This window comes from Amphiprion ocellaris, chromosome 14, assembly GCF_022539595.1.
Source record: "Amphiprion ocellaris isolate individual 3 ecotype Okinawa chromosome 14, ASM2253959v1, whole genome shotgun sequence".
NCBI classification, from domain to species: domain Eukaryota; kingdom Metazoa; phylum Chordata; class Actinopteri; family Pomacentridae; genus Amphiprion; species Amphiprion ocellaris.
The window spans coordinates 30,421,473-30,438,333 of NC_072779.1; the positions used below are offsets into that span (position 1 = coordinate 30,421,473).

Consider the following 16,861-nt stretch of genomic DNA (forward strand, 5'->3'; position numbering starts at 1 on the left):
TGATGAAATATCCTGATTTCCAACTTAGCTTTGATTAATTTTAGTTCAAATAGGTGAAGAACTGTAGGAAGGTGCACAGTTTGATTTTTGTTTTTAGTTTCTGGCTGATTTCAAAAAAGACAACATGCCTTTCTAACCTCCTGGAAGGTCAAGTGTGGCTATAGACTCTTAATTTCATTGACTTTAACCAATATCTAATGAATGTGTTTAGATGAACCCAGATTTCCGATATTTTAATGCAAACCGGTTCCTTTAGTCCAGTTTAAACTAACCGGACATCTCCTGACCAGCTGGAGCCATTCAGTATTCCATCCATAATCTTTAAAGTTGCTTGAAGGATGAGGTCATGTCTTAACAGCTTATTTATTTATTTATTGCGATTGCTATGAGTCGACGTGGCAAGTTACATCTGGTGGTAAATTGATGTATAATTATTCATACCCTTCAACAGATTATAAATGATCCATTGCTCATTTAAAATGATGGATCGGCGACTTATATCTTTCCTCCCTATCTCGCCGTGATCGGACGCATCCATCAGGCGACTATTCTTTCGCCTGACAGGCTGAAACTGTGATCTCTCATGGTGATCAAAACTCTCGCCATCCGTTACTTCTCTCCGTCCCCATAAATGACCAGTGAAGCATCGGTAAATCAAAGCTGAGGAGTAATAACTTGTGCCGCTTCTTTTATAAGGACTTCTGAACCTGTCTCGGCTGATGCATTTAAATGCACTTTATGTCCGGCGGCTTCTTCACTTGAGAGACATCGACAGCTGAATACACTACAGGCAGACTGATGGGTTTTTGTTTTATAATAGATGCAGGCAAAGAATAAAAAGCGGCGTGATTGTCCAGAGACTGTTTTAACTTTAAATATAAATCTTGTTTATTACAACTTTGGTATGTAGTCGATAGTTTAGATCCTTGCATCGCAGTTACCGAGTTAACTTTGGAGGTTTGGGAACTTGGTAAAAAGGAAAACAACCAATCAAACCACAAAACAATGCAAAAAGGAGAAAAGAATCATGAACACTAATGGATAGAAGAAGATAGAAAACAGATGATTACGGTAAGATGTTTCTAAATAGTGTGAGCAGAATCAAAATCAAACTTTCTCAGTGAGTCTTTTGAAGTTATAACGGTTCCTGATTCCCAACTGTACTCAACAGCTGCTATAAACTCAGTTAAGAGCAGTGAACTTTAAGTTTTTAATCTGTCTTCCTCATGTTTTTAACTCAACATCCTTCCATTATTGTCCAAGTAACTTTTCTAACTGATGGTATTCAAGGAACTTTGCCAGCTTGGGCAAAAAACTAAAGAACAATCTGCTTCCAAACCCTTCAGTTGCTGCATGCTTTCTGGGTTAAACTTCTTGTTTGCTTTAGACAATATTATCACAGTCCTGACATTCCCTACTTCTAAGGTCCTTCATTTCTTGCTGCTGATTAATGTGAACCCTCATCAGTGGTGTGTTAAAGACTTTACCTTGAGCACAGTGGATCCCAGCTCCAGGCCCACCAGCACCGTCCTGTCCACCAGCTCCGCTATCCTGGGGTCAGCTACCTTCAGGGAGTCCTGGACCAGGTCGGTGACGTCCACCTGCCAGTCGGGCCCCAGCATGGTGATGACCTGGTCGGTGCCCTCGGTGGACGTGGTGTGGAACTGGGTCAGCACCTTGACCAGGGCCCGCTGGTACTGCAGGGTGCAGCCTCGACTCACCCGCCGCTCGTCGTCCTCGTCGTCGGCGTCGCTGTCTCTGGTGCTCCTTGGACAGAGGGAGAAAAGGAAGACGAGTAAATTTTCTTCAGTTCATCCATTATCTATACAATGCTTAATCCTTATTAGGAAGTGGGGGGCTGGAGTCTATCCCAGCTGACTTAGGGTGAAGGCAGGGGAGACCCTGGACAGGTCACCAGTCTATCACAGGGCTGAACAAGCACACTCACACACACCAACAGACAATTTACAATCACCAATTAATGTTCTGGAATGTGGGAGGAAGCCAAGGAACCTGGAGAAAACCCAGGGACAACATTCAAACTCCACACAGAAAGATCCCAGGCCCAGACTGGGACATGAACCGGGGATCTTCTAGTTGCACACACTGTGGAAAAGAACACGACTTATGGGGCGCAAAGGGGATATATTCTGTGCGTTTCTACTGCAACTACCAAGGAGCAGCATTTAGGGAACATTTATAAAGCATAGTGTCTGTCATTAAGAAGATGTTCAGCAAGTGATATCTCCTGCCTGTGACAAGGTCAAAGGTGTGACCAAATGAAAAACCTGTGCTACCAGTGAACCACCAATTAACCTGAGCATGTGTCTGGACTGTGGAAGGAAGCTGGAATACCCGGAGAAAACCCAGGGAGAACATGCAAACTCCATGCAGAAAGATCTCAGGTCCAGGCCGGGATGTGAACTAGGGATCTTTCAGCTGTGAGGCAACAGTGCTAACCACCGAGTCACTGTACAGACCTTAGAATGCTCTAGTTGAACTCTTTTCAAAAGAATTTTTGGTCACACACCTGTCTGAGAATACTGCAACTACCAAGGAGCAGCGTTTAGGGAACATTGTCAATAAGAAGACGTTCAGCAAGTGATGTGTTTTGCCTGTGATAAGGTCGGTGATGCGACCAAATGAGAAAGTTGGTTGCACCCATGCTACCAGTGAAAAAGTAGCAGTCTGGCTTCCAGACAATTTAAAGCCACCAATTAACCTCAGCATGTTATTGTACTGTGGGAGAAAACCCAGGGAGAACATGCAAACTCCACACAGAAAGATCCTAGATCCAGGCCAGGACACGAACCAGGGAGCTTCTAGCTGCAAGGCAACAAATTTAGAAAGTGAAAACCCATGAAACATTCCTCTATCTGGTGTCAAGCATGCAGCAGATGGAGTTCTATCCTTAACCACTGCGAGTGCCAATTTTAGCTAGCCATGAAATTTCTTGCACAAAAAAAAGAAATAAAAAGAGAAAAGGTAATTGAGGTGGCGGCGTTTGAGAAGCTCAACACCAATCACCAATCATAACTTCTTTAAAGGGAGCATCTGCCGCTGAATTATGCTCAGCGCCGTGTCATGATGCTGTGTCTCAATTTGTTCCTTCTGTTCTTAAGGGTCTCCACTCGCTTTATAATTTGACATCACAGCGCTGATGAGAGAGTCGGCAGCACTCCACACAGATCCGTCACATTATCTGTTCTGATGCAGCGACGATGAGGAAAAAGTCCTCCGAGCCGGCGGGGAGGGAACGATAAGCACCACAAAGCGGAGTTTTGGACGGACGCCCTTCTTATTTCACAGGAGCCCTGGGTAGTGAGGTTAAACGTGCCAGGTGCATCCCCCACCGAGCGCAATCTGCTCCACAACAAGATGCATGAGCTACCCAAGTTCCCTTCGAAGGCTTGACAATCTGCCAGTTCCCCCTTAAAAAGCTCTCCCCTGCTTAGTCCCTGCTTTGACTTAACTCTCCGGACGACTTGGAATTCAGGAGAGGCAGCCGGCTGTCAGCCACCGACAAAGTAACCGTCCCACCCATTAAGTCGGGGAGCAGGTTCGATTATTAGGCTAAGCACTTCTGTCCCGAGGTCTCATAAATGCTTCCAGCAGACCTCCCTGAACAACAGGATGCATTGTTGCTTGTGCCTTCAGACGCGTCCCACCTACCGGGCTCCATTATTAATTCATCTTAGCGCTCCACCTCTGCACACCTCATCATTCCCACCTCGATTCTCTGACTAGACTTTGTACTGGCAGGTTGCATTACGTTAAGAAACCGACTCTCAGGCCTTTGGAGCAAGAATTTCCCCTAATATCGAATAAGGCATCTTTCTGGTTAATCGATGCAACACTAAGTTCACCTCAAGAAGAAGAATCACTGATTTGTGACTATGATTGGATCAATTTGTTACCTTGAAATGAATGAAAACATAAAAAGTGTTAGCAGATAATCGGGGTATTAATTCAATATTCAGGAATTTATTGACTTGACAAGTAAAAACTACAAAGATGGAGGATTAATGTCGGATTACAGTACGCAGAAAAAGAAAAACTGTGGTAATCTGACAGCAACAGTGGCAGGAAAAATATGCTTAAAAATGGTGTAATATTCCAACATTTGAAAAACTGTAAAACTGTGAAAACAATGGAAATATATGTGCAATAATGATGATTTTAGTTCTAATTATTCAGTCACACACACTACAAGAAAAGAACATAAAAAGTGAAAATATATATACACAAACAACTGCAATTTATCTATCAAATTTATATTATATGGTGTATTTTAGATATTTTAGAAGTGTAAATATCCTTCATTAATCATTAACAAGTCCCAAAATTTACAAAAATATGAACTATGGACAATTCCTGTACATTTATGAGATTGTAAATTTTCATTATTTGCAGTCTATTGTTGGCACCCTGGATGCTGAAATATCACCTTTTGTTCCAATATTTTTTTCACACAAATTTGTAAACATACTAATTTTAAATACGGATATTATGTACAGTAGTTTTAATGCAGTATTTACTTCTTGAATGTCATTTTCATAGATACTATGCATAATTAGCAAAAGGGGGAAAATCTGTAACAACAAAAATACTATTTTTTTTACATTATTCTTTCAAACAACAGCAAATATCTGTAAAAAATATATATTTTTGTCAGTTAAAAGGCAACAAAAATCAAGTCAAATGTTGTAAACGAACAAATTACCATTGTTTTATGTGGACATTATATATAGATTTGATTTATTTTATTATAGTGATTTTTGGAAAAAAAAATCACATAAACAATTCAGAAAAATACCCTTGAGCTATATAGTACAGACCATAATAACTGACTTACACACATGTAAACATACATAAGATGCACACATGTATGTATTGATGATCTGTAACTTTTTTTTTAAAAATGACCCATCTGTGTACATTATAAACAAGTATATTGGAGAGGATTTTGAGAGTAATTAAAAGAATTATGATCAGTAGCAGACAGTGTTTAATTCAAAAGCTGTTTCTCCTCGTATGAGTTTACAGACTTCTAAAAAGTTGCACATCTGCTGCATGAATTTTTAAAATTCAGACAGTGGCTGCAGAAACACCATTAAGGAAGTTGATCACAGCGTAGCATGTATAATTCTGGGCGAGACTATAACATCTGATGCATTTTGATTCAGACTAAAGAAGAAAAAACAAAACAAGGAGCAGAAGAATATCAGCATTTATTATAAAAGCAGAAAATCTACCCTTGAACTGCTTTGTTCTACGAATAATTCAGGGAAATCTGAAGCGTAATTCCATCAATTTTACACAAGTTCTGTAATATCTGTGGCTAATTAAGAAGGAAGAAGAACAACAGCTGAGGATGACGTTGGGGTTATCTCAGATTGGGCTTCGAGATCCTGTGTTGCAAACTGAAGGTTTTAATAGTGGGAAAGTCTAAGAAAAGTTTACGGCCAGGTGCATTATGGGAGTCTGATTCATGCCAGGCAGTAAAAGTCAAAATATCTCAGCCTTGTAAAGACTCTGTAATGCTACAGATTTTTTTCCCCTGTATTTTTGTACACAAAAATATCAATATTATTAAAAGAATACACTGTGAATTTACATGTATAATGCAAGATACCAACAAAAAACTCTAAAGTCTATACTATACTAAACTACAAAGACTTTAAAGACTTTTTTTAAATCTTTTTTTTTTACGTGTAATAATATATCTATAATATAACATTAAACGGCTCAACTGGCAACTGTAACTGTGAATACCTATAAAATTATTTTTTTTAAAAATAGAAAAATATATTTTGACTTACATGACTAACATTTACAAATTTGTTGTAAAAGTCAGAACATCTATAATGTTACAAAATTTTTCCTTCTAATTTTACATATTTTTGCTGTATTTTTAAAATATACAAAAATATCAGTACATTAAAATAATATAGAACAGACTTTTTGAATTTTTTTGACATAAAAAGTTAAAATATGTACACAAACCACTGCCATTTAAGTATTTTAAGTATTTTACAAGTATAAATCCTTAATTAATCATGAAAAAGCCTCCCAAAATGTACAATATGTAAAAATTCTCTGCTGAAATACTGAAACAATATTCTTTACATGTGACGACAAATCTATAATGCAAGCTGACACTGAACTGTCTAACTGTCACCAGTAACTGACTAACTATAAAATTTCATTGTTAAAGAGAAAAAAAATGTTTTTTTTATACTTATATTTACAAATTTTTTGTAAAAATCTGAATATCTATAATGTTCTCAATCTCAGCCTCTGTAGCTGCACATCCAGCTTTAAAAAAAGAGCAAAACTAACCCACTGAAGAGTCATTTTAGTTTTTTTAAGCCTTATTTACCCCAAAACAGCCAACCTGACCAAAAGGGACGACTGTCACTTCAAAAAGTTGATATAAAAACCACTAAACTGGGAAAATGGAACCTGAAACCTGAGCAGTGATGCAGTTTTCTGCTTTCTGCTCTGACTGTCAGCTTCAGGACGAGCAGTCGCTGCTGTACTTAGAAGGCGAGTGAGTTAACTCCACAGCAGCAGACACGTTAGATGGAAAACTCACTCATGCATTCGGTTAACGGCAGAAAAAACCCAAAGAGACACCACGACTGTCAGGGAGTTTCACGACTCCGCGCTCAGGTCAGTGAAAGTTTACCTTCCCGAGTCTGTACCTGAAAATAAGGTTGATATTTTTTTCCTCCTCCAGAAGAATATTGTCTGTTCTTATTAGAGTCTCTGATACGAGCGTAAAAGCTGAAGCTCCAGTGCTCACGGCCTGCCCGCCCGATTACACTGCCTTTCCTTTTTTAGAGCATGTTGCTGGATAATGCAGCCAGTGAGCAATTCTACTGCATTGTAGCCCCACTGCAGGCCAGAGACCTCGCCGCCTACCGAGGTCCACAGCGTGTCACTTTGCAGAAGTGAAGGAATGTAAAAGACTGCAGGAAAATAAGAGTTAAAGAGGAGCAGGAGGTCGTGGAGGTAAGGACGGGAGGATTCAGAGTGAAAAGACAACAATTCAGGCTAATAACCCAGATTAGCATCGAGGTTTGGTGTTATACTGCAGGCTAATGAGCTGCGAGAGATCTTGTTTTCCATCTAACTTTCAGGTGTTTTTTACCCGGCTTCATGAGGCCTTTTGTAAACATCATCTCATTCATTATCGCTTCATAACGTCTGCAAACAAACAAGACCAAGGTCAAGACGAATAAAGACCCGCTGCCAGTGCTACTGTTGGCAAAAATGATGCGATGACTTGTAAGCCTCGCTGCCTCGTCCCTCCCTCCTCGCCGGCGTCTTGGCACCGGACTCAATGCCGGTCTTGTAGACGGTTGTTGGCTCTGGTCTTGTTGGGCTCATGTCCAGATCACAAAGATGTTTCAAAGTCTTGATGCTCAAGTTGAAGTCGGATCTCGAGTCCTCAACTTCCGGTTCAAGTCCTGATCAAGTTTAGTGACAGATAACTGTACACCGTAAAAAGAGTTGATAATGTTACGGAATTTTTCCTTTTCATTTCAAAGAAATGTATTTTTAAAAATACAAAAAACATCAATATTACTACGAGAATATCCTGTGAATTTACATGTAATGTAATGTGAGATAGAAGTAAAGATTATTCCTGCTAGAAAAGTGTTTTTTCATAAAAATCTACATATTTAATAGATGAAATTGTTAAATTCAAGTTTGATACTGTAAATAGAATTCTAAAATGAAGTACAATTAAAATTAGAATTAATATATTATATATATATTACATTATGTGTCATTTACATTTTAAACATGTAAATAGCCCTCATTAATCATTAAAAAGCAACAAACTTTAAATGAAAATTCTTATTTTACAGCATATTTTGGCAACCCAGATAAAAGATTATTACATAAAAAAAACATATTTCTGTTTTTTAAAAAAATACAATATAACTATAATATAAGACAACATTAGTGACCTGTAGATGTAAATAACTAAATTTATATATATTTTTAATAGAAAAAACGCAAACATAAAAATCCAAAATACATTCACAAATGTATTGTAGGATTTAAAATATGTCCTTTAATCATTTATTTATTGTAATCTATTTACATATTATCATCATATATTATATGTAATTTCATTGTATTAACACATGTAAATATTCTTTATTAATTAGTAAAGAATATTTAAATAAAAATAAAATACACCAGCATGAAAATTTTCAAATGTGAAAAAAAAAAGAAAAAAAATGATTATGCAAAATTATGTTTTTATGAGAGTCTTATTTTCTGGTATTTTAATGTATTTTTTGGTCCCCTAGCTGCTGGAATATTAGCTTTTTAAAAAACTTCTTTGTAAAATCTGTCCTTTATATTTTAACTAATTAATGATTAAAGAGCGAAAAAAATTACACAATTTACAAACAAGAGCTCAAAAATTTTCAAATATATAAAATGAATTATGGAAAATTACTGTGTTTTAATTATGATTCTTCTTTTCTGTTATTTTAATGTATTTGTTGGTCCCCTAGGTGCTGAAATATTACTTTTTTAAAAGACTTCTTTGGAAAATCTGACTTTTAGACACTTAAAATTCATTGCTGAGTGCGATTAACACAAAATACACCTGAGAAATTCAGAATCCCAGATCCAGATCTACATTATTATGCTTTTCACATGTAGTATGTCCGTTTTCTGAGGATATTTCCATCTTTCTTTGACAGGAGACAACTCATACTGGAGAAGTTGTGATTACATGGTCAGCATCTTAAAACCCTGAGGCTACCATTAGACGTGAAATGCTTCTTCCTGACAGAACCCACATGTGCCAGGATGTGAAATTCCATCTCCAAGGTCACGGATGACGTGTCAAGTTCCACTTTTAAGCCGCCGTGGACGAGAAGTCCTGGAGGCGCTCAGAAACATCTACAACAACGTCCACGGAAAAACCCAGCAAACCCAACGGAAAGCTCCAGAAGGAGTAGGTGGACGTTGAGTTGCAAATGCATCATTAACATAAAAAATATATATATGAAATTTGCATTTAATCTGAGAAATATCTGAAAGTCCCATGTGACTGTATGTGAATTTATAATGTGCAGCGAAAGACTCATCATTACGGGCTGGGAACGCAAACATCTGTTTCGAAGCTACGTGACCTCAACCAACACCTCTGGGCTTTAAGATACCTAAAACAGCAACTCAAATTAAACTTTTAACTACTTTATGATGCAAAAACACAGCATATTTCAGATTTAAGCATCAGATCCGTGCCTCCCTGCTGGGATACCGTTCCAGCTATGCATCAGGCAACACAAAAACAAAACATGCTACGCTGCATAAATCAAAAGATGTGTCCGACACCGCCGACAGAAATATCACTGAAAACACACAAGCTCCTGCGGGAGGGCCGTTCTAGCCGGCATCAGCAGCTTCAGTAGTCTGTACGCCATCAGGAACATGAGGAGCCGCCTTTGTCTGCAGTTTCCTGATGCGGCAAACAACTACGGGGAAAAGTAAAGAATATTACACATTCTCAGTAAATCCAAATGACAGCATGCAAGAAAGAAATGCTTCACCTGCAGTAAAATGAATTCCTTTCGGCCCGGCAGCGTGGCAATCATGGACGCTGAAAACGGCTCACGAGGGGTCTTTGATTACTGATTTCATGACAGCAGAGGGGAGGTTGTATACATGGAAGAATTGTTGGGATCCACACTTTACGGAAACAAACTTGGCAATTTGCTTGAAGGGTGAGTGAGGTGTACTCCTCCAAGCGCTGCTAGATTATGTACTCTACTGTTCAAAAGTTTGGGGTCACTTAGAAATGTCCTTATTTTTGAAAGAAAAGCAGTTTTTTTTCAATGAAGATAACATTAAACTAATCAGAAATCCAGTGTACACATTGTTGATGTGGTAAATGACTATTCTAGCTGGAAACAGCTGATTTTTAATGGAATATCTCCATAGGGGTACAGAGGAACATTTCCAGCAACCATCACTCCTGTGTTCTAATGCTACATTGTGTTAGCTAATGGTGTTGAAAGGCTAACTGATGATTAGAAAACCCTTTTGCAATTATGTTAGCACATGAATAAAAGTGTGGAAAACATGAAATTGCTTGGGTGACCCCAAACTGTTGAAGGGTAGTGTATTTTTTTGGTTCATTTTGTTATTATTCATGAAGGAAGCTGTTAAGAATTCACACACACCTAAATAAATTGTCCTGGAAAAGTTTACCTTTTGAAAACAAAAAAACATTTGTCGGATCGGGCAGAAATGTAGGATGGCCGCAAACATGGACCAGTCGCAGTGCCTTTCTTTTGCCTGTGGAGTCAGTCAGGTCGTACTTTCTCATGATTGCCAAAGGAATAAAACCAGCCATCCATTCAGAATTCCAGTTAGGAAAATCGAGATATCGTGCCAGGAAGATGGGAATGCTATTTCAAACAGTGTGGGGTTGGAACGGATCAGCTTAACCTGTAGAAAAGGACACAACTTGTAGGGCGCAAAGGGGAAATATTCTGTATATAAAGACAACAACCATAGGGGAAAACTTTGGGTATCAAAGTTGACATAAAAAAAAGATCGTATTCAACATTACAAAAGTAACTTGTGTATGTAAAAATGCATCTTAAAGGAGCATTTCCTGTTTCAGTGACAAGCATTGCGCAAATATTGATCAAACTGTCAAAATGAACACTGTTCATTACGATTTCATTCTAACTTTCTAACCCAGATTCTTCCTTGTCTACTTTTTTCCCACTGAAAAATGTGAAGGTGCTTTGATCAAATGTTAAAGTGACTGCAGATGTTTTCTGCCTGACACGTTTATTAGCACAATATCATAAAAAGAATACTCCTTTGTTGAAATTGATGTTTTTGAAGAATATTCCTAAATTTGTATTGTTATTTTGTCCTTGAGCTTGAAATAGTGAATGACTGTAGGTGGCTGAGTATGTTAGGCATCTCGCTTTATATATAATTTTTAAAAAGAAGAAGCGTTGATTGGATGTTTTCAAGTTCAAAAGTATGTTATGCATTTTGTAAAAGCCACACAAGTCATGCCAATTTGTCATGCGTATACACTACCGTTCAAAAGTTTGGGGTCGCCCAGACAATTTCATGTTTTCCAATACAACACAGGAGTGATGGTTGCTGGAAATGTTCCTCTGTACCCCTATGGAGATATTCCATTAAAAATCAGCTGTTTCCAGCTAGAATAGTCATTTACCACATTAACAATGTCTAGACTGTATTTCTGATCAATTTAATGTTATCTTCACTGAAAAAACTGCTTTTCTTTCAAAAATAAGGACATTTCTAAGTAACTCCAAACTTTTGAACGGTAGTGTGAATCAATATCAACTACTGATCTTCACAGGGAATAACGAAGGTGAAATCGAGACAAGAAGTTCCCACAAATCTGCTAAAGCCACACACAGTAGAACTCTTCATCCGCAGGATTCTACTTTAATAGGCTGCAGCTTCTGCAAAGAATGAATGAATGGTGCTTAAGTGGGCATTTAAGACACATTTTGCATGTCAAAATAATATACCATCTACGGCCCATTACGGCCCATTGGGGATCTTTGAAGAATGAGGCTGTGCAAGATGTTTTCCGAGCCACTCTAGGTCATTTAAAATACCTTCATTCCTCAAACAACTCCGTAAACACGCCATTTGTATTCAGGTTGGGTAGGAATGGAATTGGTCTACAGTGATGTACTCCAGCGGCAACGACAGCAGCCACCCGTGAGAGTGTTAATGCTCCTATTAAACATTTGTTGTGGGGTTGTGGGCCTGTTTGTTACGGCTCCACGCATGACAAGAATGCGCCGATATTTTAATGAGCCCAGTTTCCGTAACCTCGGACCGCATTCTTCATTGGGGTCCCGACTCCCAACAACCTTAATCTCCCACTGGTGCCATTTTTTTCCCACCCTTCCCCACTTCTGAAGATGCTATATATTTTTTAAGGCTTCTAGGCAACAGCTCATTCCCTATTTTATTGCCTCCTGGATTGTGGGTATTGACAAAAGCTCCTATAACACTGACACCAAGGCCAGGCAATTGGCCTTGACTCCTCACAATGGCAAAGGATGTAAACAGGACACAAGAATAAGAGTCACAGTTATGTGGAAAACACTGTTTTGCTTCAACAGCCATCATTTTGGGTCTTGGCAAACATCTCAAATTACTTTTTTTGTTAGTCATTATATACACAACAATTATTCATTCTCAAAAGCTTTCCGTGCACGAAGTCAAATTAAGTCGGCGTCTCGGACTTGTTGTACAAAATGGGTTTGCGTGGGTACGACACACACAAAAACCAACCTTGTGGATCAATTTGCACTTGAGAGCTTCATTTCGCAGGGTGCATTTCTGCTGCGTACCTGAGCAAGAGCATCTAATTGGACCAAACCAAGCGACTGGCCGTAAAATCCCGGATAATAGAGAGGAGGCCAGGCTGTTTTTTAGTTTCTAATGTGTAAGGCTGCAGGGTTCCGTGCACTTTGGATAATGAGTCCTCTGGTAATCACGCACCAAAATAAAGCACACAAAAATACATATTGCACTGCGTCGAAAGCTTTCCAGCTCTGTTCCTTTTCACCACGGGGTTCAGATAAGAAAAAATAGAGCAAAGAGGTTTCAGAGTTCTTCCTCAAACTGCATTATTACCATGAAATATACAGTTCTGTGGAGTTTGTTACCGTGAAGAAAAAAGTTCTCTGATATCACTGACAAATTCTGGAGACACAATAAATATACTGCAATCAGATCCAACGTCACAAAAAACTCAAGAAATCAGCCAATCAGACTGGCTGTAAACAACTAATCAATGGACGGTAAACTAATTACAAACCTGTAATTAATTACATTTTTTTTTAAACGCATCCCACCACTACTACATATATGTGTGTGTGTGTGTGTGTGTGTGTGTGTGTGTGTGTGTATAGATAGATAGATAGATAGATAGATGTTTTTGATAACTGCATTTTTGAAATTTATCTAATCATATATAATGTTTTCTAATTTTTCTTTAAAAAATTGCATATTTGATATGTTAACTGGATATGCTTAAGCTCTTTTCTTTTAGCGCCGATGTGGACGGCACTCAAATTTTGTTGTACAAAACTATGACGATGAGATTCCTCTTTCTTATTATCACTTTGTCAAACAGCACAGAAGACATTTTTAGTCGTTCTGTCTACTTCTAGCTATGGTTGTGCTGTTTCCATAGAGGTGCAGTAAAAAGTGAATAAAAATAGGAGTGTTAATTGGAGGAGTTAAGAGGGTTTAAGTAGAATAATGAAAAATAAAAGTTGTATCTGTTATTTCTGAGCATAAAAAGTGGGGAAAAAGTGAGCTGCTCCCCTGTCCCCTCTGAGCCATGATCTAATGTGGGATTTCTCTGCAACATCACATTACACAGCGGTGGAGCCTCACCTTCGGTCGGGCAGGATGGGAACCCTCCAGCCTTTGATGAAGCTCAGATTGTTGTCAGAAAGTTCCACCTGCAGGGGAAGTTTGGGCACCCAGACGGTCAGCTCCAGCGGTGCGCTCAGGTGCTCGTAGCTGAAGATGACCCTGGCGTTCATGGAGCCCCGAGTCTCCTTCCCGTTGACGAACACGTAGTCGCAATTCATGGACACCTAGGACAGATCACGGCCAGAAGTCAGAGACCATCTATATGGTAATGGTTGGCGGCAGTGGATCTAAGAGATGTGTGATGATGTACGGCGGGGTATGGATGCAGCTGTCAGCGTCGCAATTCATACCAGAGCATCTCAAGGTTGATGCTTTACATGTATTTGAATGCCTGCATTTTCATTTCATAGCGTCACGCAAAATTAACGACAAAAATACACTCACAGCTGATATCTCTCTCAAATGTTCACCTCTAACCTCATATAATGAACATGAATGGAAAAGCTTTGTCACTTTCTAGATGTTAATTTATATGGAAGAAATGTGACTTTTTAAAATCAGAAATCAGAAAAAAAAACTTTAATGCCAAGTGAGCTTGCACACATGAAACTCTATCTATCTATCTATCTATCTATCTATCTATCTATCTATCTATCTATCTATCTATCTATCTATCTATCTATCTATCTATCTATCTATCTATCTATCTATCTATCTATCTATCTATCTATCTATCTATCCATCCTACATTATGTATCACATATTATAAACATGTAAACATCCTTCATTAGTCATTAAAAAGCAAAATATATATAAATCTCCATTATTTTACAATATATTTTTGGCACCACCAGAAAACAGATTATTACCTTTATAAAAACAAACAAACAAACATATTTTTTTTTTACATGTATAATAGAAATATAATGGAAGATAATATAAATGACCTGCAGCTGTATATAACTACAAAATTTAGATTTTTTAACAGAAAAAAACAAACTAAAATACATTGTCAAAGTTATTGTAATATTTAAAATATGTCCTTTTTGTTTACCATTTATCTATTGTAATCTATTTACATATATCATAATATTTTCTGTATGAATTCATTGTTTTAACACATATAAATACCTTTAATTAACAATTAAAGAGCTAAATAAAATACATACAATTTACAAACAAGAGCTAGAAAATTTCAAATATAAAAATTTGATTATGGAAACTTCCTATGTTTTTACGAGATTCTTATTTTCTGCTGCTTTATAGCTGCTGGTATATTATATTTTTTTACTTTTAAAATACATATTTTATATCTATTGTAATCTATATAAAGCTTAAACATTTTCTGTAATTTCATTGTAATAACATATGTAAATATCCTTCATTACTGATTAAATAATATTTTAACAAAAATAAAATACACATTTACAAACAAAAGTAATATTATAATATACACAATTCACAAAACTAGCTCATAAATTTCAAAAACTGATTATGGAAAGTTATTGTGTTTTTATTTATGATTCTTATTTTGTTACTTCAAAATATTTTTTTGGTCTCCTAGCTAAGTTTACAATCTTTAATTCCATCCAGATTCAGCTGATTTCTGCAACCTGAACTACAAAATCTGGAAACAAATCTGTGAAAATCAGCTGCTGTGAAGGAAAAAGCAATGGCTTCCTGTAAACAAAAAGCATCTTTTATGCAGTTAAATGATTGCTTCTGAATGCATGTTTGTTAACCCTCCTGTTAGGTCCATTTCTCAGAACCGCAAAGATGTTCCTGGGTCATGTTTAATTATCCAAAAGTGCCAGAAACCAAAAAATCCCAAAAAGCATTGTTTATATTTCATTATTAACTCCATTACTAACTTTTTCAATAAATATTTAGTGTAATGGTTTTGTTTACCTGTCAGAGATCATGATTCAATGAGGACAATTCCCCAGTTTTTCATAAAAAAAATGCGTTAAATTTTTTTAAAAAAATATATACTGGAATGACATACATAAAAATACAATACTTTTACATGACAGATTTTTAAAAAAAATGTATTTTACATTTTTCAATTTTTACTTCTTATGGAGTTGATAAATTGACATGGGACACCTCTACTGTTCACGGTGAATGCGTGAAATGAACCATTTTATATGCTGGTTACACTTATTAAGCCAAGCAGAAGAAGCTTCACACCAAAAAAATACTTTTTTTATTTTAGATTTTTTAGTTTAAAATGAGTCGCTTTAATCTGCAACATAACAGGAAGATGAAACATTTACGGTTCCAGTACCTCTCCTGTCCATCCACATCAATATGATCTACGTTCAATCATCCAGACACATAATACGGCAAGAAAAGCTTTTAGGCAAACACGTAATTCATCTAATATGACAGCAATGTGACATCCCATGTGAAGCTTAGCTCTCAACACCTTGAAATAAACACATTCATGAGATTATATCATCACAGCGATGACACTAAGCATGAATCCAACACACGGACGTTTCTAAATTTAAGTCTGCCGTTTTTAACTCGAAACCATTCTTTAGCTTTTCCGTCCAGTCAAATATCTCCAGCTCCATTTGAATTATCATAAATACTTGTCTGGCTCCGAACACTAAATTATTAACTGCGATGGATCTGGAGGGCTTTGCTTTTGGGCTCCCCGTCGAAGATTTATCTAGTGTTGGGAGGTAGCTGGCATTGTAATCAGAGGATCTAATCTCCCGCAAATGGAGGTCGGGCTGGCCAGTCTTCTCAGGGCTGGGGATTCATCATAACTGGGAGGAGGTCTGGGTAATATAATTCCCCGCATGCAGACAGGGCCGGAGTCAGGGAGGAAAGGGGGTGGGCGGCGTCTTAAAATGACAGTCTTTCCCTCTGGTTCGGTTAATGCAATTTTGTGAGGTCTGACCTTAAGGACCGCCGCAGAATCCGAGCCTCTAGCATGCATGAACCGAGGAACAAAAGGAAGAAAAAGAAGCGAGTCGACACAATGACCCCAGCCACCTTTGATTAATCACAGCATGACTCGCCGAGCGTAGAGTTGAGAACATCTGCCTGACATGTACTCCCTCGTAGCCCGAAGCCAACACACACACAAACACACACACCGGAGTGAAAATGTGCCCTTGCTGCAGTGCCACTTCAGCTCCTGCAGCTACTGCCGCTGATAAACTTGGCTGGCTAATTGCAAGTCAAAAGCTGTTAGCAACTCTGGGTATCAGTGGCCCTGTGGGGGCTTGCTGAGGAGGGCTTTCACACACTGAGGCGCCACATGCCGTCACACTGCTGCTAATGCGCTGTGGCATCTTCCACAGTGCCAGCAGATTGCCTGGGTGGAGCCGATCATCAGGACAAGTGCGAGTGCCACTCGCGTTCGGTCGCAGGATGCCGAACGGGGAGACCAACTGGGTTAATAAAG

The 16,861-nt window shown here is 38.0% G+C and overlaps 1 protein-coding gene across 3 annotated transcripts in view; it reads right to left on the minus strand.

Moving 5' to 3' along the window:
- tmem132e (transmembrane protein 132E) overlaps positions 1–16,861 on the minus strand; it is a 578,927-nt gene that overhangs the window by 35,561 nt on the left and 526,505 nt on the right. For all 3 annotated transcript variants that reach the window (XM_023274649.3, XM_055017538.1, XM_023274648.3), the window contains exons 6-7: positions 13,459–13,664; positions 1,488–1,767 (exon numbers count right to left, since the gene is read on the minus strand). In XM_023274649.3, coding sequence (XP_023130417.2) covers positions 1,488–1,767; positions 13,459–13,664 — 486 coding nt within the window. The remainder of the gene's footprint in view (positions 1–1,487; positions 1,768–13,458; positions 13,665–16,861) is intronic.